General features: G+C 39.8%; 2 protein-coding genes across 2 annotated transcripts in view; one reads left to right on the top strand and one right to left on the bottom strand.

Annotated features, from left to right (window-relative positions):
• The window catches only part of cenpp (centromere protein P), an 85,866-nt gene that overhangs the window by 55,430 nt on the left and 4,882 nt on the right, over nucleotides 1-25,554 (top strand). The window lies entirely within an intron of this gene.
• Nucleotides 3,997-24,580, bottom strand: ecm2 (extracellular matrix protein 2, female organ and adipocyte specific). Its single transcript, XM_069678913.1, has 12 exons — nucleotides 24,485-24,580; nucleotides 20,947-21,075; nucleotides 20,170-20,331; nucleotides 15,846-16,034; nucleotides 11,940-12,989; nucleotides 10,684-10,799; nucleotides 10,127-10,262; nucleotides 9,538-9,695; nucleotides 8,300-8,439; nucleotides 8,007-8,119; nucleotides 7,589-7,802; nucleotides 3,997-5,614 (listed from the first exon to the last, which is right to left on the bottom strand). Exons 2-12 carry the CDS (start codon nucleotides 21,071-21,073, stop codon nucleotides 5,446-5,448), a joined length of 2,574 nt encoding a protein of 857 aa, XP_069535014.1. The 5' UTR covers nucleotides 21,074-21,075; nucleotides 24,485-24,580; the 3' UTR covers nucleotides 3,997-5,445.

A 25,554-nucleotide genomic window follows, 5' to 3' on the forward strand; every position in this document is an offset into this window, starting at 1 on the left:
TATCTCTAAGGTTGAGCCCAGCCATTCTGTGCTGTAAACTTCAGACACTTACTCTTTTGATCATTACCCAAAGTTAACGATAATAGATGAGGGTTGTAAGATAGATCGTGTGATAAATCAAAAGCTCAAACCCTCAGGTTTAGCTTTTTCTTCACCGTGACAGTTTGATACAACACCTACATTACCGCTGACGCCATGCCAATCCAACTATCAATCTTATGGTCCATTCTACCCTCACTTATGTGCAAGATCCAGACCCCAAAAAAAGCAATCCACTTGGTGCGTGTCATCCCCATTCTCTCTTCCACATTTTTTCTTTCATTCTTTATTGCCCCTCAGAGTAAATGCAAAGGCCCAAAGCAATCATCTTTAAAAAAAATCCTTAAATCTAACGTACAAGTATTGAGTGAACTGCCTGATAGCCTTGAAAGAGTTTCTTGTCTACAATCCAACACCTCATTTCAGAAGATTACCTGATGAACATTTCACTGCAGAAATTTAGTTTAACAAGCACTTAACTGTCTGTGAATTTCAACACTAAAGTGGGTAAAATCTGAGCATGATCCACTCACCTCACATACCAAAAATCTTGCAGAACCAAGGCCAGAGTACGCTTTAATTATCTGATATGTAAGCAAGTCCACATTTATGGTTTTTCTGTAAAAACCTCATGCTAAGTTTCCAGTGCCTCATAATCACAGCTTCATAGCTCTGCTGAAACAATACCCTGTTAGGAGCCAAGTTTTAAGATTAAAGGATACCATTTACCCAAACATTTCAGGGATCTGATTGGACCCTGATGTGAACCTGAGTTTTCTGCTTTCTTTGCATCAGAAGATACAGGCTTTGCACTGTAAGAGGAAAATGCCAAACTGTTCCTATTTTGTTAGTTTGCCTGGATATCAGTGTAGTCCTGTTAGTTCTTTCTTCGTCTATCAGTCCAAAAAAATGCAAAAGCAAGCATGAAAATATTTAACTTCTGTTTAGAGCTGGAAAGCTGCCGTGCTGTCATCTTCTCTTCAGGGGCATCTTGTGTATGAAAATCGGATACTTCTCAGCTGACTGGTCTGCCACAGAAGGATTTAATACATAAAAGAGGGAAATTGGTTTGCGGTTGAGAAAATATCTATGTCGTAATTGTTTGAATTACAGTATTCAAACTGCAAATTAAAGGTTAGAGATTATTTCCTGATGGGAGTCGGTCTGCATTGCTGATGGGAGGCAGTCACGATGTCTCGTCTCTTTCAGGAAGTCATACTTTCCAACCTATCAGACGTCTGTGACGGCTATGGAACTTGCTGTGTTCTCGTGTTGACAAGAATTTCCTCCATATGGGCCTTAAAAGCTGTGAGTCACTGGGGCTACATGCTCGGCGATTGTGCCAAGGAGTTGCCTCAGCACCGATGTTGCTTTAGTGCCACAGGAGCGTCTTATGCCAGGAAACACTTCAATAAAACGGTGGCAGGGTCAGAGCTCAGTGTTACCTGCTGCTGGGAGTGTTGCTCAGCCAAGCGACACAACAGACCAGTGTTCACCAGCCTCAGACCTCCCCATGACTTCACCATGGTTCCACCTGATGCAGACATTTTTTAAGCTATTACCATTAATATGACCGTATTCATCTGAAAGTCTTTTTTTATTTTTATGACGAAAATTACTGGACATAGGCGACGACGAAGCTTGCCACCCAAGACCAAATTATAAAATGGGCTCACAATATTGGTAGACAGGTGACATCATCTAAGCCAATTTAAGAGAAGTTTGGACATCATGTCATCATGTCCACTTTGAACGATGCGCTTGTTTTCTGACAATCCCCCCATGTTTCAATCAATTAGTTTGTCTCGCAGAGCAAAATGCATCATTTTGTGTAACTTAATGTTGTCATCTAATTTGCTCTGGGAATTTACTGTACATGAACAAGCATACAATACTATTCAAATTGAAGTTGGTTGAAGTGAGTAAAACAGTTTAACACATTCTGTCCTTTATATTTTTAATGAATGTAAAAGGACACATTAGACACTAAAAGGCTTACTGAGAACAGTCTTGACCTTCACTAAGTCATTGTAAGTAGCCTGAAATTAAAATTGCTGCATTATAAGATTATGTGACTGGGTGAGACTTTGGTTGGATAGATTACAATTTATTCCTTTCACTTCTGAGAAAGTCTTTTGATCAGTTCACAGCTGGTCAGCTAAACATGCAAAAACATATCAAATTTGTCGACAAACAAATGCATGATGACGTTATTTTTAATGAATCAATTTATCTTGGTCCAAATGTTGCAGCTTTAACAGTAAATGTACAAAATAAATAGCTTTTATAATATTTAATATTAGTGCTGTCAAAAGCTAATAGCATATGAATGTATTAGTTAACTTAGTGGATAAACTGCTGGATAAAATTGTGTTTCAAGGCAACATAAAGAGACACCTCCGTTATAAGTACTTAAATAATAATCATTACAAACACAGAATTAATATCACACTACACAAAAGTACGGCAGGAGTGTCAGAAGTGGCTTTATGCTAGTGCAGTGTATTTTAACTGAACATCTCAAAACTCCAACATAAACTCAAGGTGCAGATACTCACCATTCTACTGGCATGTTTAATTTAAGGATTGCTTTTAGACGGCAACTACTTACAATATATGAATTCATGTCCTCTCTTAGCCACTACCACTGCAAACTACAAAGAAACCTTTGTACCAGAGCTGAATGAAGGTTCAACCTCCGAGTAATTATTTGTACATGATGAAATATCTGCTGAGTACATAACACTGAATTTGAAGTTTCAGCATTGCAGGATGTTCCTATACTGAGAAACATTGAAGGCAGGCCATGTGAATAATGACTATTAGATTGTTTCACCATGTGGTTGATTTGGGAGACTGATGAACGCAGCAGCTGTTCGTGTTGGCAGACAACAAGAAGTCTCTCTTTTCTACAGGAAAACCTTTGATCTTTGAGCTTTGGCTCCTTGAAGAAATGTTTCCAAATGAAGTACGATGACATGACGACTTCCATTTCCTTGAAACTGACCAGACATTACTGATTGTTGATTTTATTGCTTTTCTACTTTTAGATGAACTTATCAACATCTCATATTTCAATTTTGTCTCTTTAATGTAGCTGAGGTTTTTGTCCTCTTCTGATTTTAGCTTTTCTTTTCCATTAGTCCTTTTTATTTGTCTGCTACTAAAGTAAATGATCCTAAACCTCAGGCCTGCAAGGGAAAATATTATGATAAAGTTGGCTTGCTGCTCTGATAATTACAGCTTTCAGCGAATATGTATTGCATGAGGGTAGAGGACATGTGATGCATCAGGGCTCTACCGTCTCCCTAAGGCCTGACTCGCTAATTTGATAACATCAAACTTTATTAATATATTGCTAGATGTAATGGTTTTGCTGACAGTGAACAAGATCAGGGGATCAAGTGGAATAAAATCTAAATTATTTTTGGATATGCAAGTTATTCTCTACACCTGATTGTTTGCATTCAGTGTCAACGTGAATCTTATCCTAGAATACCTCAAGGTGTTCGACAGTGCTCCAGATGGAAACATGAAGCCAGACCTTTGAATCACCAGGTCTCATTGGTTGTATTTTCCAGATTTTCAGGCTTATAATCATGAAATCTTGGATTTTCCAGTTATTTTTTTTAAAAGAGGTTAGAATCAACTGAATAAGCACTAGGAGTTTAAAGTAGTTATCAACACTCAAATTAGCCTTGACGTTAGGGCTGCCCAATTTATTTCAGTAAGATCAAAATCACATTATGGCAAAGTACAATATGCAGGATATCACGGCTCACACATTCAGCCCCTGTCGACTGCACAGATGTCCATGAGGACTTAAAGAATAAATAGCTGATGAAATGTATGTCCCAGGACCTTGGCGGACCATTGTTGCTGCAAGGAAACATTATTGCTTCATATTTGTGTTTGTATGAGATTGCATTTGAGACTTCATATAAGAAATACCAGTGCTTTTATTGTCATAATTATGCTTTTATCTTAGTAGTAGTACGGATCAAAAAATATGACTTGTTTGTGCACTACATTATTAGGCAGTAATGGGAATATAGTGAAGTTTATTTGAATTTTTCGTTGTAACATTCTGATAAGCAAAAAAAATAAAACATATTTTGACATAATTTATGCATATTGGCCAGCCAAAAGCAAAGTAAAGGGCATGTGTGTTTCAATACAATTGTTCAAATAGAAAATCATTCTTTTAAAAAGGTCGGTTTTGGTAAACGACAAATAATAACAAATAAAAAATCCCTACTCATGCATAGAGGATTCCCTCTCCCACGCTGCAGAAGCCTTCTTTCAGTTACTGTCAGTGCTGCAATTGACTTACTATGTTACACCACAGTTATACAGGTTGATAGTCGAGGCATAAAGATGGACCTGGAAAAATAGTTCTGAAGCCAGCCTCCCATATCTCACACTGTTCTGTTTGCGAGGGATTACTTTGAGACACCTTAAGGTCAAAAGCTTTTGCAAAAGGGTTCTCTCATTAATGTTTTCCCTTCCACCAAATAGTCAGAATAGACTCTGAACTATAAACTAAAGCCTACACCATAAAGGAGACTCCCATTTACCCTTCCCATCACGAATACATCCATTTTATTTGCACCAGAGAAAGATACTGTCCACTTAGGTAAAGATGTAAGCCATTGAGGAAATGGCCATACATGTGATTATATCTTTTGTCTTTTTATCTGTCAAAGGGATTAGCTCTCCAACAGCACTTTCTTAATCTTCGTTCTTTAACCCTTTCTTAATCTTGAGAACAAAGAGCTCACAGGATGGCCTGACACATGGGATCTAACCTCTCACTCCTTGTAAGATTTTTTATGAAAGAAGGGATGGAAGAAACAGAGCTGAGAAATGGAACATGAAGGTGGTGAGGTTGTTAAATGTAATGTGTCAGGCTTGTGGTCTCACTTCACAGAAATCTTTCCATTCATTTATTAGCATTTTCATTTTACTTTGTATGGTTTAGGAATTCTTTCCATTTTAGAGGGTGTAATATTTTACTAAAGCGGTAATGTGTTTAATTTTGATGTCTGAAGGTGTTTTGTTTCCTTCATATAAGTTCAAGGTGGGCCAGGCAACACTGCAAAACAACTTTCCAATCCTAAGAGTTCAGGACAAGACGGTCCCATTCCCAAGTGGTGAATTACATCAGCAGTAACTTGTGACAGTTGAATTCCCTTTTCCATGTTCCTGTACATCAGATACAGACGTTTTTCTAAGTCATCATTTTTGGGTGTAGTGTCAACAACATACATCATCAGAGGAAACTAGTAAGGGCAAATTTATCTTATGTTTTGACTTCTGTTGGAACATTAAAAACCAATCTTGTCCTCTGTGTTTCTGAGGGTTTAAAGAAGTGTCTTTCAGTTATTTGCTTTGTGTGAACTAAGTTCACTTGGTTTTCTGGGGTTTTAAGACCACACTGGAGGAGGAGCGTACACAGGAAAATGCTGATCGAGAGATCTTCTTGGGGTCTATGTAGTTGTTTTCTAGCCTCACAGCCACCAGAGTCGACTCTCCACTTTGGTTCGGGTCACAGATGCCTTCTTCGGTGATACTCCTAGAAGACAAAGCATAAGGATGTAGTTAAATAAACTTTGTATACTTTTTATATTTCGAGTACTTAAGCCACAACTTATGTGTAGTTTCATTATGGATTAATCTGATTGTTGTTTACTTAAATAGTCATTAATCATTTGCTCTGTTTGTGCTGTCTCATGTCAGCAAACTGTGAAAAGGCCATCACGATCATAAAGCCCACTGTAAGTCAATGGATTTTGGACTGTAGGCTGAGCAAAACATTCAATCCAAACATTTTCAGTGTAGAACAGAACAGCTGCAAATAGAACAACTCAAAGAAGGTAATGTTTGGCTTTTTTGCTTAGAAACATGACAGAAGCAATTGTTGGACTATTATTATTATACCAAAATTTCTTGTAAATTAATCAATTACACTACTTATTCTTTCAGCTCTGTTAAATGCTGCTGCAGTTGTAATTAATTTTAAAACTCAATCTAATTTTAATTTTAATGATTCATATTCATGTAATAGCCTCGCTGCCATTAAGCTTGACTGTGTTTGATTACCCGTTGCAGAACAAACAAGCCAATTTTATTTAACAGACACCGATTGGAGTTCCCCAAGGAAGCATTCTGGGCCCTGTTCTGTTCTTTTGTAAATGCCAAAGTCATCATAATGTCACATAGCACTGTTATGGAGATGATGAACAATACCTTCTTTACCGCCCTAGTTTTTACTTAAAACGCAAAATATGGTTTGGTTGTGGATTTATAAGTGATTTTATGATTGAATTTATTTATTTTTTATCAGTCATAAAAACATACTTATTTATCTTAGGAACACTGCAGAAGTGAGTCCACTTTTAAGACAACATGATGCCAAAATGCTAATAAACGCGAATTTGGTTTATTATGATTATCTTTTAACAAAAATACATACGAACATTACAGTTTCTTCAGTGTTAAACAAGAACACTCAGACCTTTTGCAGCTTTCATTAAAAAGTTCCTTCTGTTTCAGAAATAAAGAGAAAAGCATTGACATTTTTAGATACATTTTTTAATTTGCCTTCTCATTTAGGGGAAGCTCTTTTCATTCAGGGTAAACTTATTGTTTTCAAGTCTTTATTATTTGCTATTTATTTACCCTTTTAATTTACTATGGGTTCTTGTTTGTTTGTTTTTTTGTTCTCTGCCATATATGTTGAATAAGCTACAGGACTTGTCTGGAGCTTGGTTACAATTTCCCATATGGAGTGTCAGCCATTTTGGCTGTGAAGAGAGAGCACAGTACAATGTCAGTGTTATAAACTCATGCAAATACCTGGTCTCTGTGTGCTGTGCATGGACCTGTGAGTGAGTAATGAGGTGATTCAGGGTGACGCTCAGGTGGAAATATGAAGCAACTTGTTTTGTTCCTTGTCGTCAAGACAACTCTCCGTCCAGTGAACTTTTAGATGTTATTGTCTCGCGTTCTGAGTGAGTCAGTAATCTGGTCAGGCTCTTGTCTGTTGTGGGACCATTTTTTGTGGGCCTTACAGGATTGTACTGAATTTAGATTTTTTCCCTTATCTTCAAGTGGTTAAGTTTTTTATCTGTTAGAGACTCTATCATTTATGATAACATTGTACTTTTCAAGTCCATATCTAGGACTTATGAACACACATTATGTTTCCAAATATATAGATGAATGAACAGTGGCCCAAAATCACAAATACATTTTCCACAAAGGTCTTTTAGTCTTTATACCATATGGAAGTTGTTGAGAAGAATGCTATAACTTCTTAATATTATCCAGAAAACTACATCACTATACCATAGGCTTCAAGTTTGATACATTTAGAATGATCAAAGTTACTTCATGATGACCTATATTGGCTATGTTTGGATGGACTTTAATTCCTTTTTTTCATCTCTTCTTTTTTAAATCAAACTTAATTTATGATGAGAAATGTCAGAAGTATAAATATTCATTTTGAAATCACAGCGAAAGTCTATAAACATTGTCTTCATACCTGATGTTGTTATTGTTGAGCCTGAGGAAGTGTAAGTTGGTCATCTCATTGATGCCAGACGGCACACTGACCAGCTGGTTATTATCCAGACACAGTTCCACCATTGAGTTGTATGAACCAAAGAACGACTCTGGTTCGATTCCCTCCCCATCCAGTTTGTTGTAGGAGAGGTAGAGGTACTCTATACCCGGGTCCATATGAGCAAAGACATAACCTGTGGAGGTATTGGAAGGAAACAGTTTAACTCTGGGAACCCATGTTTCTGCATTTGTTCAGTTCAGGGCTACTACTTTTGGTTATTGATTCATTAATATTTCTGTAAAATGGGACCTTAAATTGTAAAACAAGTCCTCCTGGTATCAGAATCTCCAGGCCAATCTACCAACAGTTAAACCTTCCATCAACACCTTCAACCTACCAGGTACTCTCTCTATGTTATTTCCCACCAGCACTAGGTGGACCAGAGATCTGGGAAGGTAGGAAGGAACCAGGTAGAGGTCATTATGTGAAAGGTCGATGGACTCCAGATTTCTGCAAACAAGCAGGGAGATAACAGAACAGGTGGTAATTAAACAGGTAAAATGCACAGCTGGAAAAACACATGAAAGTATGGGAATGACATAAAATGTATGGATGACAGCCGAAATGTTAATTGAAATACATTTGTAGTAACTTATGAGAATCATGGGTGATAGTGACATTTCGTCTCACCTGTGATTGATCCAGGCCAGTGGGGCGATTCTGCTCTCATCCAGCCTATTGTGTCTCAGAGAAATCACGTTCAGATTGTGGGTCTGATTGAAAACTGTCTCTGAGATTTCCTCAATCAGGTTGTTTTCCAAGTACAACTCCTGAACAACAGAGAGAGGAGAGAGTGAACAAAAGAAACGAGTCAGAAAAGAAAAAAGAAAAGAAAAGGGTCAGAAAGGAGAATGTTTTGATTGGTCGAAACTCATGGACAGTGTGGTGTCAGGATCACGGCAGGATCCCATTGTAATGCTTCTTTTTTATTAAAGCAAGACTGTGTTTGTTTGTCGTTAAACGGTTGTGTTAGCTGAGTGCTTTTGGTTCAGAGATCTTGGCCAACAAGTCTGTGGTTTGTTGGGACTGTTTTTGGGTTACAAGTGCAAAATCCACCCTAAAACTAAATTCATACTTGTTCTGCTTACAGTCTTTGTTAAAACTAGCAACCTTAGCAGCAGATTCCCACTGGAAAATTTAGACATCTGCTTAGTTACTTAACGTTATCCTTATATCACAATCATAATCAACTTGGCTATACAAAGCTGAAAGTGTCTGATAAACTGTGGAATCCCAGAGCCAATTAGGAGAGAACAAATGTTAACGGTAGATTGCGGTCTAAGGCACTAATGATGAGAAAAGGTATGGGGTTTTGGATTTGCCAAGAGTTTATAGAAACTCTCCAGGATCAAAACATAAAGTCGGTTTTAAGGTGGATTTTCAGAAGCAGCATGTCCCGGGTGTACTGCAGTGTTTGTGGTTAACCAGAGGCCATAATTACAGGTTGGGTGGACCAGTTTCCCACAGGTAAAAGCGGAGTTTACTCAGTGGAGGAGTCTTAAACATCACAGCCATAAAGAAAATACTGAAACATCAGCAAACCTAAATTACTGGCTGGCTGACTGTAACCAGCTGCTCAGAAGACCCCTGATAATGTATAATCGAGTATTTGAGATGTTTCGAAAGCTTCCCTTTCATTCACGATCAGAGGTGTATTTATAATATAGCATCTTTATAACCTTTGAACCATTGAGGTCTGAGCCTTGGGGAGTATTTTTCTGGTGGCACCGTCACACAAAAGCAGCAGGTGGCCATGATTTCATGACACTGTGTGAAGAAAGTCAAAGTCTTGCTATGTGAGGTGTCCCAGTATGGGGAGTGAAGAGGTAAGAGCTAAAGAGATAATGTAAACAGATGTTACTTCATACCAGCAATGACACAGGAAGGCCCTGTGGTATGGTGCGGAAGTGGTTTCTCCCCAGTCTGAGGTAGGAGAGTTGGATGAGAGGAGTGAATGCTAAATGAGCTACGTTCCCCTCACTCAGCAGATTTCCCTCCAGCTCCAGAATCACCAGGCTGCTCATATCTGCTCAGATAAAGAATGGATTAACATTACTGTCCGTCAACTGGAAACTTGTCCCTGAATCAGTCCAGAAAAGAAACTTTCAAAATCAAAGTTACAAAACACAACAGCAAATTCTCATTTCGTTCTGTAAAGAATACATTTATATCAGAGTGAAAAATTAGATGTTGTCAAAGCTTACTGAACAACATATAGTAGGGCTGAACAATATAAAACCTTTACGCATTATCAATGATATTGGTATAAGCCTCGAAGCTCACAGGGTGGGGAGAGGCAACACTTAGTGCAGGTTTACTTCACTGACTAATGCCACACAGAAAAAATGCAGAGAATTCTGATAATCAAAACAGTGCAAATACAGTCAGAAAAGCTCATTTGTGAGTTACATGCATTATATTGTCATTTCTATGCATTATGGGATACTGTGGCAGTACCTTTGAAGATGTTTTCGTCGATCCCTTTCAGTCTGTTTTCACTGATCTTCAGCTCCTGCAGGGTGGGAGGAAGTTCACAGGGCACAGCTTCTAGAAGGTTCCCATCCAAGTACAGACGCCTTAACATCTTCAGACCCTGACACACACACACACACACAAACACACACACAGTTACTAATATGTGTTAATATGACCCCCCCCTTTGGACCACAAAATGATAATTTCACAAACACCTGTCTGTTTCTCTTCTGCCTGTTTATAGCTTTGCAGCCTTCAGGGATGAAAGATTAATGATTATATTATCTTTATTAGGGACATTGAAAATTGCGTTTAAACAACACTTTTGTAATTTCTCTTGCTAGTCTATGCAACACTTACAGGCACGGACATTTGCAACAACATATAACAGAACATCTCACATATTTTGTGCTGGTTTATTTGATGCCTTTAGTTTATTGTCTTTAAACCGTATTTATTGAACATCATTGTCTCTGGAACCATCATAATTGTTTGAGTCTTTCAGGCCTATAGTGGTTTAGTGGGTCAGTTTGTCTTACTTTGAAGGCTTTAGCTTGAATGCCAGCAGAGGTGAGTTTGTTTTTCTTCAGGTTGATCCATTCCAGGTTGGGGATGCCATTGAAGGCTCCAGCTGGAATGCTGCTGATGCTGTTGCCTGCAGGTTTGGAAAAGTTTCAGTCAGTGAAGAATGAGATGAGAAAAATTTGGCAGGCTTTCCGTAGCAGCAGTGTGTTTCTGTGCGCCTGTTTGGTGTTTAAAACTGTGCAGTTTGCGCCAGTTACAATGATATCTGTGGCTTATGTGCTCAACCAATCGTCCTATATAACTATACTATACCTTTCTTATAAATATGAAAAAGTTCCTTAAGTTGAAAGAGCCCAACTATTGTGGGTTGCCTGTGTGTTTTTGTTGTGTGGAACATTTTGGCATCATATAAGATAAGCAAATGCATTTAATTTAAACAGGTAAAACACAATACTGTGCTGAGTGTAGAGTAACTGGGCTGTGAACTATAACGTTCTGGTAATTATGGGCAAGGGGTATTGGAGACAAAACATAACAATAACAGGTAAAGATTCCAAATCCAAATTGATGAATTGATCTACTAACAAATATTGCTTTTGTATTCGAAGCCTGATTATATCTCCTTCATCTGTGCCTTAGAGCTCAGTTGTTGTCCAAAAACGATTAAAAACACATCAGTGAGTCACAGCGTTGCACCGGGGAACACGTAACTGAATCACCACACAGCAGTTTATTTAGACTCAATCTCACGTGCAGTGTCCTGCTGCTGGAAATACTCTCTAGAAAGCCAAATCTGCATTAATGTGAAGCTGAAAATAGTCCCTAAGAGATGCACAATTTCCTCCTGCTTGAGTGACATTTGCTAAAATCTACAGTGACCAGCTGTTTGTAGACAATTCTGCGCCCATTTCAAACTTGAAACTTTAGAACTGTGAGCTGTTTTTAAATATTTACATCGTTTACGTTTTGAGTTGGGTGCAAGAGACAGGGTAGGGAAGTAAGCAATTAATGGCTTATGGAAAAACCCGTTGCCGGTTTTGTTCTTCTCAGGGGATTTTTTGCAATCCCAGTCTTAATATTTAGGAAACTTGATAGCTCTGAATTGGGACTACAGAAGTTGCAAATGAAAAATCAGTATTGTAATATGAAGTCTATAAAAGCCTGTCTAAACTAAATAAAATACTAACCCTCATACTACTGATGTATATATTAAAATGTTACAGATTCTCTGGCACAACTTTTTCCCCATTGTGCCGTGGTGTTAACTTACCCTCCAGACTGAGAGATTTGAGCTCAGGTATGGCCAGAGGAGGGAAGTAGATGAGTTTGGCATTATCACATGTCACAGTGACATCAGAGAATTCGCAGCCTGGAGGGAGGGTTTCACTGTTTACCACAACAACCTCTCTCTCCTCATCGTCCTCCTCTAACTCCCCTGCCTCTTCTACCTCCACTGGCTCCTCCACCTCATCTACCTCCTCCAGCTCTCCTTCAATCTCCTCCAGCTCCTCTGTCGTAGGGGGAGGTACTAAGATCGGAGTCAGGAGAAACTCGTGATCCTCTGGTTCGTCAGGTTCTTTTGGAGGCATCTGAAACACATCTCCCCTCAGCCACTTCTCCTCCTGCTCCTTTACTTGCTCCTGCCACTTCTCTTCCTCCTCCTCCACCAGTTCCAGTAGTTCCTCCATCGGTGTGTCCTCCTGCTTCCTCCTCTCCTCTTCTAGTTTATTTTCCTTCTCCCTGGCTTCTCTCTCCACTTCCTCCCTATGCCTTCTGTCTTCCTCATTGTCTCTCCACCTCTCCTCTTCCTGCTTCCTCAACTCCTTCTGCTTTTCTTCTTCCTCCTGCCTCTTCTCTTCCTCCTCCACCAGTGCCAGTAGTTCCTCCCTCAGTATTTCCTCATGCCTCCTCCTTTCCTCTTCTAACTCCCTTTCTTTCTCCCTTGCTTCTCCCTCAGCTTCCTCCCTCTTCCTACTGTCTTCTTTCTCCTCTCTCCTCCTCTCCTCCTCCTCTCTTCTCTCCTCCCCCTGCTTCCTCCATTCCTCCTCCTCTTTCTCCACCTGCAGCCTCAGAGCCTTCTCTTCTTCTTTCCTCCTCTGCTCCACTATCTTCCTTTGTCTCTCCTCCTGCTCCTTCCTCTGCTTCCTCTTCTTTTTCCTCGCCCCATCCTTCTTCCTCAGACGCTCCTCCTCCTCTCGATGCTCCTCTTCCTCCCGCCAGAGGATTCGCTGGATCTCCTCCTGGGTCAGTGGGGTCACATCATCTTCGGGGTCGCTGGGAACTGGGGAGTCACCAGAAAGGTCAAGGCTGAGGTCAGGTTCTAGGTTGGGTGTAGGGAGGTGCAGGGCAGCCGATCATAGGGAAGGAGGTGGTGGAGAGAAAAGAAAATGGGGACAGAATAGAAAGATGGAAGGAAGAAAAAGGACAGAAATAGGAGAATAGAGAGAGAGGGGGAAGTTCAAAGGAAGAGCAAGAGCGAGTGGAAAAAATAAAGAAAACTAGAATAGAAGGAAACAGGATGGAGATGGAAGTTCGTGAAGACAAAAGGACAGGATGATAGTTGGACAAACAGACAGGAGATGGACAGAGACGACTTTGTGTTAGTGTTGTAGACAAACAGACACCCACATTTTTCCAGACTGACGTTTACAAGACCAGCTTGTTAAAGCTACAGAGCAGACCGCTGCTGTAGACCAGTCCGGGACAAATCCTATTGAAGCCTTCAATAGGAGTTAAAGCTGGTTGTTTCATGTTCGGCGATGTCGGTACCAGCTGGTACTGAATCTGAATATGATCGAGTCAAATTTGGATGAAACTTCTATAGAAGCACATTGCATTCTATAAAGTGGCAAAAATATTTGATGAAAATCTCTTTAAAAGAATCTCATAATTACCTGAACAAGTACACATCTACTATTGCAATGCCAACTAATTATTATACGGTCATTCTCAATATCAAAAAATGGTTCCCAGTATTTTTGTATCCTTTTTTACAACATTTCCGTTATCAGTTTATCAAGCAGATAACTAATAATAAACAGTACCAATGTAAATGATGTAGACCAACCTTAGCTCACTTGCCTAACTCTTAATGCTGTTTTATAGTTATAATACAATAAGTGCAACAGAGACATCTGGCAAACAGTACATGAAAAAGACAAAAATACATGTATACTGTCTTGCAGCTAAGATAATAGGCATCCATCATTGGTTGTGAAGCATTAGGTAGGTTTGCTGACCCTTGATGATTTCCTGCCTAATCAGTGTTTATATATTTTTTAATTTAGAAATAGAAAAAATATTTTGTTTTGAACTAGCCACAGTATTGTTAAGAGGTAAACTTAAAAATTCTCACATTTGTAAAACTTTGAACTACATACCTCATGTGTTAAGACATCTGTTAGCTCCAGCCAACATAAGCTAACATGATACATGGAACTGTTGGAAGAAACAGCAGCCAGTGGCAGTGGTAATGCTAACTGAGACTACACAAAGTTATCGTTTACACTACAGGACCATGAAAAGAAACACCTGCAAACCTGTTTTAATATTTTCACATAAAAACGTACGGCTGTTTTCCATCCAAAAACATCAGTCTGCCACCAAGTCCCAAACTGTAACGTTAAACTTAAAGGAATTACTCCTGCTACATAGTCTGGTACAGAAATTGATAATTCATCATACTATTATTATCTATCACCTTAATAAAAGTTACTAGATGATAATAACTATAGAAGGCTGTGGACTAAAAGGGTGTTTCTTCTTCTACCCATTTCTTTTGGCATTTGTGCAGGTTATAGCACAAGTCATATCTTGTAGTCACCTCCCCTCAAACCTTTATTTGTACATCTCACAAGTCCCTAAGAAATGCAAAATTTCCCCCTGTTTGAGTGACATTTGCTAAAATCTACAGTGACCAGCTGTTTGTAGACAACTGCGAGCCCATTTCAAACTTGAAACTTTAGAACTGTGAGCTGTTTTTAAATATTTACAAAGTTTACGTTTTGAGTTGGGTGCAAGAGACAGGGTAGGGAAGTAAGCAATTAATGGCTTATGGAAAAACCTGTTGTCAGTTTTGTTCTTCTCAGGGGATTTTTTGCAATCCCAGTCTTAATATTTAGGAAACTTGATAGCTCTGAATTGGGACTACAGAAGTTGCAAATGAAAAATCCGTATTGTAATCCGTATAACATCTCACAATTACGTTGTTAGGAAACACTTTTTTTTTTTGTTAAATTAGTTGTCCATCAGTCCTCATTTTGGCTAGATTGAATTGACAGTAAGTTGAAACCAATCATGAACATGTTGAAAACAACCTGTGGTATCTCCCAACACAAAAACACGTTAAAACTTTCACAACATGTGTGTTGATCTGACCCAAAATGTTCTGAGCACATTTTTTAAAACCATGATTAAGACAGAGGGCAACATACAGAGGCCTCAGAGGATGGTTCAATTCATTTCATTAATGTGAACCATTTACACCTCTTCAATGTTCTGAGAGCAGAATTGTGTATAAATATGATTCCTTTGAGAAACTAACCAACCGATTACATATTTACAATTATTTGAAGTTCTGGTGAAGTCTTGAACTCATAGCAGCACTCTTTCTGAAATTGTTTTCATCAGTTAAACTCCCAAGTTTATTCCGAGATGTGGAGCAGGACAGGTTTTAAACAAATCCCTTGTTAAAACTTTTATGTATACTGCTAATTGTAAATAAAAACTTAATGGGAACACACCCATAATGATATAGTTTCCTGCTGAATTGTAAAACTGCACATGCTGCAGTAGGATGATTCAAAGCTGAACCAGTATGTAGTGTAGGAATGGTTTGGGTAATTACCTAAATGAGTGCATCATTTTAACTTCCAAATCGTTATGGTTAGGCAAAAATGTAACCCCGTCGATCACCACATCCTGCTTGTCCTGTTGGAAGGCTGAGGAAAGCACTGTTTCCATGCCCCTCATCTCAGTAATGAAATTGGTTGGTTAAGTGTTTTCAGAATCTATAAGGATTTAGTTGCGCTACAAGGGAACATTCCTTATCATAAGCTTTTATGACGTCAAGTGTTGAATGAAATCCTTCAAATATTGGCCTGACTGTCAGAAACATTGCCTAGCTCTATTGCCTCTGGATGTTGCATCATGGCTTTGCCACATGTTGTGTTTCTACCTGGCTCCATGCAGACGGGGCAGCACTCCCCGGCAGGAGTGAAGGGGAAATGGCAGTGTGGTATGGGACAGGTGATCTTGTCACAAATCACCCGTCCTCCAGTACACTGACACGTCACACAGGGCTTCGGAGACCAGACGGCCTGGTCGAACATGGTCAGACCCTGGTACACACAGTGGCCCTGCTTACCTGAAACAACACAGACACATGACAGTCAGATCAGTAGTGGTTCGATCCCCAGCTCCCTCAGTCTGCATGTGTCCTTAGGTAAGACACTGAACCGCAAATTGCTCCTGGTGGCATAGCCATCTTTGTGTGAATGTGATGACTGATTGACAGTTGGGCACTTTGCGTAGCAGCCTCTGCCATCAGTGTATGAATATGTGTGTGAATGGGTGAATGTGACATGTAGTGTAAAAGGGCTTTTACTAGAAAAGTGCCATGTAAGTACAGTCCATTTACCATTTAGTTTACTGAGTGACACTCTGGGCTGAATAAAGGAAGCAAGAGTCATTTTGTGAACCGCAAAGCTATCAAAATGCTGAATATTTGAATATCAGTAACATGGCAGTGGAGGCTAGCTTGATGTGGATAAAAATTGTGGACATGAGTCCTCAGATGGCTTTCGTTTTCACTCTGCGTTGTGGCTGCAGATGAAGAAAGTATAATTTGAGCTGAAGTAAACACAATCAAAAAGCCTGCAATCAGTCATGTGATACAGCCCACCAACTGGCCACCAAATGTACATTTTGAACAATCATGGTCTGTATTCTTATTATTTGGCTGCCAGGATGGTCCCTAACTGACATTTTAGTGGGGAGTAAGAAATACAGACGTGAACCTTGAGAAATAATGTTGCCTTAGCATTAGTAGCAGAGAAGATATCAGTCCTGCTGGCATTTTTTTTATCGACTCAGAAGCGGCGACTGCAGCAGAAGCAGTTTACTTAGTGTCAGCAACCTGTACAGCTGCAAACAGCTCACCCTCACTTATTTTTATCATGGCCATTTTGACGGAAGATGAAGCCCCTACACAGCTTTGATTGACTTTGTTGGCGTTCCAGCCCGAGGAAACAGCTGTTGATGAGCAGCTGACAAAACAGACAAACGGAAAAATAGGCAGTGATTCAGTGGTCTAGAACAAGGCAGATTCCAACCAGCATCCTGTGGGTCACACCTTCAGCCTAAGATGCTGACAAGCTTTGTTATTCTTCTCAGTTGCAGCAGCAGCCCCTTTTTCAGTAATTGCTGTGTGTGTAGTTAAATCTAAAGCCTGTACTTTACCATCAGAACCAGACAAAGCAGTGATTTGTAGCGTTTGCACTCCTCCCTCTGCATTAACTCCACCTTCAAAAATTAGAAATGGGGTAGGACGAGGCTTTGACTGGCAGTGAGTCAGTAGAAAAGACTGTAAACCACTATGATATAGCAGGAAGAGGCTCTTTGTGTCTATTTTAGGTATTTTCTGTCTGTCATCTATCCTTTCTAATGGTATGCTCTTTGTTACGTCCATAGAAGCACAGGTATTTAAGAGGCTCAGGTTGTTTCTTTTAAATACTGACTCACCTATCTCTGTTCTTTTTACTGTGAGCTGAGAGGCTGTCACCCTGTCATCTCTGCTGGGGCACTCATACTTTAGAGCTTTTCTTTTCTCTGTAAAATATTGTCTTGCTGTCGTACAATCTCTTTATTGTCAAGTAAATTGCAGGTTTTTGTTTAAATAACACAGCAGCCATCGGACTGCACTATGGCACCATCATTCTGTTGTGTTCAGTGCATACTTTCAGTGTTTTTACTAGCGGTGAAACAACTATTTGATCAATTTATTAACAAACAATGAATTGGGAACAGTTTTGATAAACAGTTCCCAGTTCAACCACAAATTCTTAGTTTGATCTCTAATGAGAGGGTTTCTGCTTTTCTCTGTTTTGTATCATTTTAAACAGAAAATCTTTTTGGGCTATTTTTTGAACCAAAAAAAGGTCATGTGAGCCTCTAAAGGCAACAGATCAGGTCAACTACTTTTGTTGTGATATATTGTCCTAGAAAACATTTTGATAAACAAAATGAAAGTCCCTTTAGAACCATTTTATGCCACCTTAATGACAATACTATATCATAATGCAGGTTGTCCTTTTGAAAGAGCAATGAACTTTTAGTTCTCATGAGTATTCAGATATTGGAAGAGGAATGTGATATTTGTCTTTTTTGATAAATGCAGTATACATAAAATCAAACAAATGAAACCACTCAGCAAGTCGGCCTATCTTTGAGCGTGAACATGTGTGGACTGTTAGGCAAAGACATTGTATATCGCCAGCTGTTAGGTCAACCTCTCTTGATTTCAAACTGTGGTTTTTTCTTCACAGTTTGGAATCTGTTTTGGATGAATATGTTTTGGAAAAGGTTGTTTTTATGGCCAGTTTTTGTTCCCACTGTTTTGAAATAAAGTCTGATACGGGCTTCTTCTTAATGAACTTCTTCAGTTTAAACCCAAAATGTTCCAAGTCTGGATCTGTGGTGTCAAGCTTGGAAACCTAAAACCGAGTTATTCTTAAAACTTTCTGGCTGAATTTATGCACTCATATTAGCCACGAGTAACACGTTATCTTCTCTTCGCCCGGTCCACTGCTGTTGTGTCTAAGTGGGCAGGAGGTTTCTAAGCCCCAGCAGCAGAGAGCAAACATGTCTCAGCAAAGTTTTTGGTTCATTCGTCTTAGACGCTGTGCCCTAGTCTTATAATTGTAGGAAAAACCCAGCTGTTTATTTTGGCATCATGTTTGGCTCAAATGTTGGTGATATTCTTATGTAAATAAACACACGTCAACACAAGAGGACATATTGAGGCCAGAAAAAATGAGCGGGATAATGTCTATATGGAGCCATTTCAATGGTGGCCATTCAGTGTCTACTTAAATGTAACACTGATTGAAACAGTTTGCACAGCAAGTTCAATGTTTTTTTCACCATGAATCATGGCGGTTTTGATGCGTTTATTTGAAAGACCTGAGAGATATCTGACCTTCTGGCTTTTTTGATGACAACAGAGGATCCAAAGAGCCGAAAATAGAAGCACTTTATCTACAAGTGGAGCCACGTGTACGATACAGACCAAAATCTAGCTGCGAGTCAACAGTCATGCTGGTCTGACATCTGTAACTTTCTGTTTCTGTAAACTGCCAACTGATCTGTGTGGTTGTGGCAACATTTCAGTTTTGTCTGCTTTTCTAAACAAAGAGTCGTGTTCTTATACCCCAAACGAGAAATAAAAAGAGCCAAATAGTGTAAATCTACTTATAAAAAATAATTCCCTTAAGCTCAGAACAACGGAATGCCACCAACATTACCATCCTTTCTAATTACGTAATGCTGACTTCATTGTTTGAAGCTGATGGGTTTCCACGTGGCTTTCGAGTTCTTTCATGAAGTCTCCCTCCTCAACTCTGTGATGGGTTTTTCCGGACTTATTTTCTGACGAGCTCATTCATTTACCACAAATGTTTTTTCCTTCTGTTCATGGTGGAATTTAATGATTTGTCATTAAATTACTGAGCTGTAATAACAGGCAGCTTCATTACGAGAGGAAGACAAAGCCTCAGAGCTGTGCTGAGCTGTTCTCAGACTTCACTCGTACATGCATTTTATTGACTGGGAAACTGTTATAATTTACCACTTAAAAGTTTAAAATACAAAGATATTCTGCCTGTGTCCATGATGGTTTACACATAAATTTACGTACACTGAGACAGATGGACTAGTTAAATTGTTTTGGAAATTGGTCACATTTACTGCTGTGGTGCCTGCTTAATATCTACTTTAAAGTTTAAAGTTTTAACCTTGATGGTTTATCTTCTAAATCACAGGTCTCTGGAGGATTTTTTGGGATGCCTCAGAGAAGCCGTATATACAGAGAGTAAAGACTGGAACAAGTCATTCCTTTTGCAAACAAACGTCTTGCTCTGGTGTTACTTGGTGACTTTCAAGTGGTTGTTTACTTTTATACTTCAGTTATAACCTTTTTAAGTCCTCTTTAGTTTAATTTTCTGGTTTTCACTTGCCTGTTTGATGTGCAGCATCAAGCATTAAGTAAATTTATCCTACGTTTGAGCTCTCCAGTGAAAGGAAAGACTGATGTTCTGTCTTTTGGAGTCATTGTAAATGGATTGTTTGGGTTTTTGACTATGAGTTGTACATAGCAAAATAATCAGATGTCATCTGATATATAGATATAAGATATCTGATATATAGTAGTCACTGCCACACTAAGATGAGTTACGGATCTCACTAACCTGGATTCAGGGTATGTTGTCAATCGTCTCACTGACCTGGGATAACGTTGTAGGTTGAGTGCTGTTCTTGTATGTTTTTGTAATGATTCAGGAACAGAGTGTTTCCTTGAATTTCTCCAGGCTCCACTGGAATGCTGGGACCAGGAATCAGTCGAATCTTCATCGGTCTTAAGCGCCCTGTCTTGGCTCTCCAATGACCTGAAACACATTTTCAGTTTACATGTATCAATTTACATCTTTCTTGAAACTTCTAAAAGGCTTTTAAAACGCATCATCTACAGCCACTTGATTTAAAGGCCAGTCTGCTTATCAGTTTACAGATACGTAGATGCTTGCCAGTTCTTATCTTCCTAAATTCCTCACTTGAGACTGACTTTAGTGTATTTATGTTTTACAGAGCCAAAATGGCTGAATAAGTGTCATATGAAAATACATTTACAGCACAAACTGATTCAAAGTACTCGAATATTACAGAAAGAAAAGGAACCCAGGATGCTACCCTGTGGGACTCCATATGTAATTGGTTGCTCTTGTGTTTGTTCTATTATCCTCCGGTTATTACATGAAAAATTATTTTTACTTTTACACCACTAAACACAGTGCGATATATAAATCAGACATTTTAAGCTGTTGATTTGATCTGTATGACATTGCTAGGTCAACATTTTCTCCTCCTCACACACTTTGTGCTAAGCCTGACTAAACATGAGCTGGGCCTATCAGTACTGCATTCACAAATACAGATGAAACTTAAAAAATCTAACAGAGGATAATCCAGATACCAGTGTTTTACTTGAACAGGCAGAGTCTTACCTTGTCCATCCCTCTTCTTCTTCTCCCGTCGGGTCCCTTCATCCTGGTTCTGAGGTCTGGTATGAGCATCGGCAAAGGTCAGGAGCACCAGCAGCCACAGACTGGCCACCACCAGCCACCACCTCATCCCTGCAGAGCAGTACATACCATATTCATGCTCACATTTCCTCACAAAATTTTTTATCTCCAATGAAAAATGAAACCGCTAATTCTCCAAATAGCCACGGCTGGAAATTAAAAGTTCAGAAACAGCTGGGGGCCTCCATGGCATTGCGATTTAAAGTGCTGACCATGAACTGTTTTGTCCAGAGTTTGAGTCCGACAGGGGTATTTTTATTTCCTGTCATTCGCCGTCTCTGTCCTCCGTCTTTACATACCATCGCTTTACTGTCAACCCACATGAAAGGCATAACATTCCTAAAGAGAAGCAAGTGTTTTTCTTCTTCTTTTTGGTATTTTCATTGATCTCTTCTCATTCAAACTCATTTGCAATTTAAGAATTAGAATTCTGAATTAGATAGAGATAGACAGGAGAGAGAAGGTTTTTACCTGCAGCAGCTTCCCAGACAAAAGGAGCTGTCAGTGCTGCTGCTGGCCCTCATATAGCTCTCTGCCGGGGTCTTAATGGTCGGTTGCCTTTGTGCGTGTGTGTGTGTGTATGTGTAATTACTAGTCTATACACAGCAGTCCTGTCATTATTAAAGCAGGGATCTGAAACTAACACACGCCTTCACACACCTGATAGTTTGTTTTCTGTCTGATTCCCCCTCTGAATGGAGAAGATTGAACTAGTTTTTCTGTATCAGCCTCAATAACAGTAATAAATGCGCTGTAGCTGTGCCCCAGTGCGTGATGGGAGTTGTTGGTGGTGTTGGGTAATAGAAGCCTCTGATTTGTTGGAATGGTGCAAACAAGACTAGATGTTTATATAAACACAGTAAGGTGACTGTTAATTTATTTCTGACCTGTTTTTTATTCATAGATTAGTATTGATAGATAGATGTCAAACCATTGATTGACATTGAAGTTGAAATGAATATTAAAAGTTATTTTTTCAAAAACTACAGCTCCGATAAAGTTTTCCAGAGCAGCAGCAGCACTTATATTGATTACACGTCTCGTTAGAGGGTGTCCTTTATCCATGACATCCGCCCACGCCCTCCACAGATTAATCACTTCACATTTTCTTTTGGATGAAAACAAAACTTCGGTCTGCAGCTCCACAGGCTGGAGAACTGAACTCATATTAGCTCTGAGACACTCCCACTTCAACCCAGCACCAACAAATAGGAGACCGAATACTGTCTGGGAGACAAAAAGAGAGTGAGGGAGAGAGAGAGATCCATGTGTGTGAGACAGAGGAAAGAAAACAGGAGGGAGGGGAGAGAAATGGAAAATATTCAGCAGTTCAGTTTCTGGATGAGCAGGCTCAGACGGAGAGACTTCCAGCAGCAGCAGCAGAAAATAAGCTGGAGGCTGTGTTTGTCTGTAGTTTAATAAAACTCAGACTTTGTTTAGGCTGAAGTTTTGTTGCTCAATACTTCCCTTAATCAACTGACTTTTCACTGAAGACACAACTGTTTGATTTTGAGATTCGATCACTTCAGGTTTTTCTGTTAAACACAACGTTGTTTTCTCTGGACGCCCCTTAGAAGTATTTTACGAGGTGACAGATATTTCACAGTAAACACTTTGACACTAAGGACTGTTCAATTGAGAGTAAACTCAGCTTCAAGGTTTAATGCTCGTCATGGCAACAGGCGGCCATGTTGAGTGTTGATTCTTTTTCTCAAACTCAGCAATGTGCTTATATTAAGACAATATAGGATCTATACAGATTCTCATTGGTTTTCAATCATCTTGTTTCACACGGAATAACTTTATGTTGATTATCTGATAAATTCTCGGGTCCAAGTTTAAAGATTTAAAGTCTCAAAGATCAACCGACCACCGCTGGGTGAAGAAGACTGCTTGTGATTCTTTGGTGTAATTGTCAACTCAATACCAAGTTCGTAATACCAAGAATACTGCAGACAACAGGGCTGTATTAGTTGGCCAAAAGCCCAATCACCATTGTGTTAGCAAAAGATAGTTTCCTACAGACATTTACAAAACTAAAAATCTTTGAAATTAGCATTGCTGCCAACCTTTAAAGGGATCTGGAACTTTAGTATCACCTCCTGAGCACAGACCAAAATCACTTCCTGGAACTCGGCTCCAAAACAAGCAGAAAACAGAGAAAACAAAAAGCACCAGAAACAATGCTTACACCTTATGCGAAGTTAATAGAGTGGAAAAGAACCAGAACTGACAAAGACTCGCCTTATGTCTTCTGACTACATCCCATAACCAGCATGAAGTATGCATCCTTTAAGAGAGGCTAACCAACAAACAGCCCTTTGTTACTTTAAGTTTCTGGTCTGTCAGGTTCATGTCTTAGATTTTGCAGTATCGCGCTCAGAGTTTCGCCTTATGGGTCAATTCGATCTACGTGCCAACCCTCACCTGTGGTCATGAGTTCTGGGTCGTGACCGAAAGAGCGAGTTTGCGGATACTAGCGGCCAAAATTTGTTACCTCCACAGAGTGGCTGAGCTCTTCTGTAGAGATAGGGTAAGGAGCTCAGACATCCAGAGGGAGCTCGGAGTGGAGCCGCTAACTCCTTTGATTTGAAAGGAGCCACTTAAGGTGGTCCGGGCATCTGATAAGGATGCCTCCTGAGCTTCTTCCTGTGGAGGTTTTCCAGTAACGTCCAACTGGGAGGAGACCCCGGGGTAGACCCAGAACTTGCTGGAGGGATTATATATCCCCCCTGGACTGGGAACGCCTTGGAATCCCCCAGGAGGAGCTGGAGAGTATGTCTGGGGAGAGGGGCGGCTGGGCTAGCTTTCTTAGCCTGCTGCCAGTGACCCAACCCCGGATAAGTGGAAGGCGAAGTGAATGGATGGATGTTCAGTCGCCCTTATGTCTCAAAGCTGCATGAGCTGGTCTCAGCTAGAGCCTTTACAGAGCTCTGTGCTACTGTGAATCTGGATCATCTTAAAATGAAAATTCAACTGACTGTTTCCTGAATGTTCACTTGTCGTGTCGAGGTCGTTCTGTTGAATGATGTTATGTTTTAAGTTTCTGAAAGACTCCCTTAAGTATTCTGTACTTCCTAAATATCCCCGAAGCTCAGTGTCAAAGTTCTCAAACAAAACAAACGTCATCAGTGATCTCAGGGGAAGGTTGGGATGTTTGTTATCAAAACATAGAAAAGAACCGACATGTAAATGATTGTTTAGTTAAGTTAAGTTAGAAAATCGGGTTCCTTTAGGGTCCGGTATCCATATCAGGTTTTAAGATCCCTTGAGTCTCAAGTGTTCTGAGGTTTTTTTTTCTCCTCGTTTGGTCATATGAAGAAGAATGTCTACAGCAAATCTGACAACTGTTAACAAATCGTCGCTACACAGACAGACAGACAATAAGAGAGAGACAAACAGACAGAGAGAGGGGAGGAGCTAAGGACAAACAGATGGACAGACATTAACTCTACTTTACCAGCAGTTTGAAGGCGGTTGCAGGACTTGAGGCCAAATTCTTCCACCCTCTTTTCTCCTCGGGTTGTGCAGGAGCTCCAGGAGAGGTGTGTGTGTGTCCGTGTGATGATACTGTGAGTGTGTGGATATGCGTGTATCACTGTGTAATGATCCTGTAAGTGTGTGTGTGTCTTGTTCTTGGTGTGTCTCAGAGCGTGGAGCAGTTGCGTAGAGAGCAGAGCGGGCTAATGGAGGTTTGAGGAAAGCCAGGATTTGTACTGCTGCTGGGACAGAAAGAGAGAGAGAGGGAGAGAGTGCTAAACAGAAAGAGAGAGAGAGAGAGAGAGAGAGAGACAGGTCTGACATCTGTCTCCCCGTCTGAGCGAGGACACTGCCAATGTGCTGCAGGATATCAGAGAAAGACAGTTAAAAGTGAGCCGACAAAGAGAAAGTATTCACGTTGTACAGTGAAAAGCACAAAAACAGAAGGATGTTTTTGTAAGACGAAGCAGGAGGGACGGTTCGGTTCTCTGGTGGAAGTAAAAAAGAAGGTCTAAGACGGAGGGGAAGTTTAGGGCAGAGGTCAGAGGTCACTCAAGAACAAACATCCCACTTTAGTGTCGACTAGAAAAACTTTCCAAATAAAACTCAAACCCCCAAAGTAGTAAAAATCAACTCTGTTATATTATTGAGTCGGTATAAAAAAGAGCTTCACGTTTAATCGAATATCCGAATTTAAAAAGATTTGATTTTTGTTTTTTGATTATTCTACTGAAGAGTACTGAAGGACCGCAGACTCCCTGACTAACATATCTTGCTCTCAATATGTAAGAAAACTCTTTTTTCCAGACCCCCACAAATGTCACGTAATAATCACTTTTTCAGTAAACAGCAATTTTGATGCGATAAAGGAATCATATGTGAATTATGTCATTTTGTAATGTCAGTCTAAAAACATGTACACTGAATGCGAAGGGGGAAAAGGGGGGAAATCGCTTTATTTTACTTGACTCTGATATTGCAAAAGAATTTAAAACATCCACAATCCAGGATAACACATATACCAGAATACTTACAGGGACTGAAACTTCA

The sequence above is a fragment of the Semicossyphus pulcher genome, unplaced genomic scaffold (genome assembly GCF_022749685.1).
Source record: "Semicossyphus pulcher isolate SPU_LCO1_2020_fin unplaced genomic scaffold, fSemPul1.0.p SCAF_3, whole genome shotgun sequence".
Classification (NCBI taxonomy): Eukaryota; Metazoa; Chordata; class Actinopteri; order Labriformes; family Labridae; genus Semicossyphus; species Semicossyphus pulcher.

Bases quoted from the DNA above. Each gene is read 5' to 3' on its own strand.
- ecm2 (XM_069678913.1), bottom strand. From the start codon at position 21,073: ATGAGGTGGTGGCTGGTGGTGGCCAGTCTGTGGCTGCTGGTGCTCCTG. The intron at 10,800-11,939 runs GTAAGTTAACAC...CCAAACCTGCAG, and splicing joins CAAATCTCTCAGTCTGGAGG to GCAACAGCATCAGCAGCATT. The intron at 10,263-10,683 runs GTAAGACAAACT...TGTGTGTGTCAG, and splicing joins TTCAAGCTAAAGCCTTCAAA to GGTCTGAAGATGTTAAGGCG.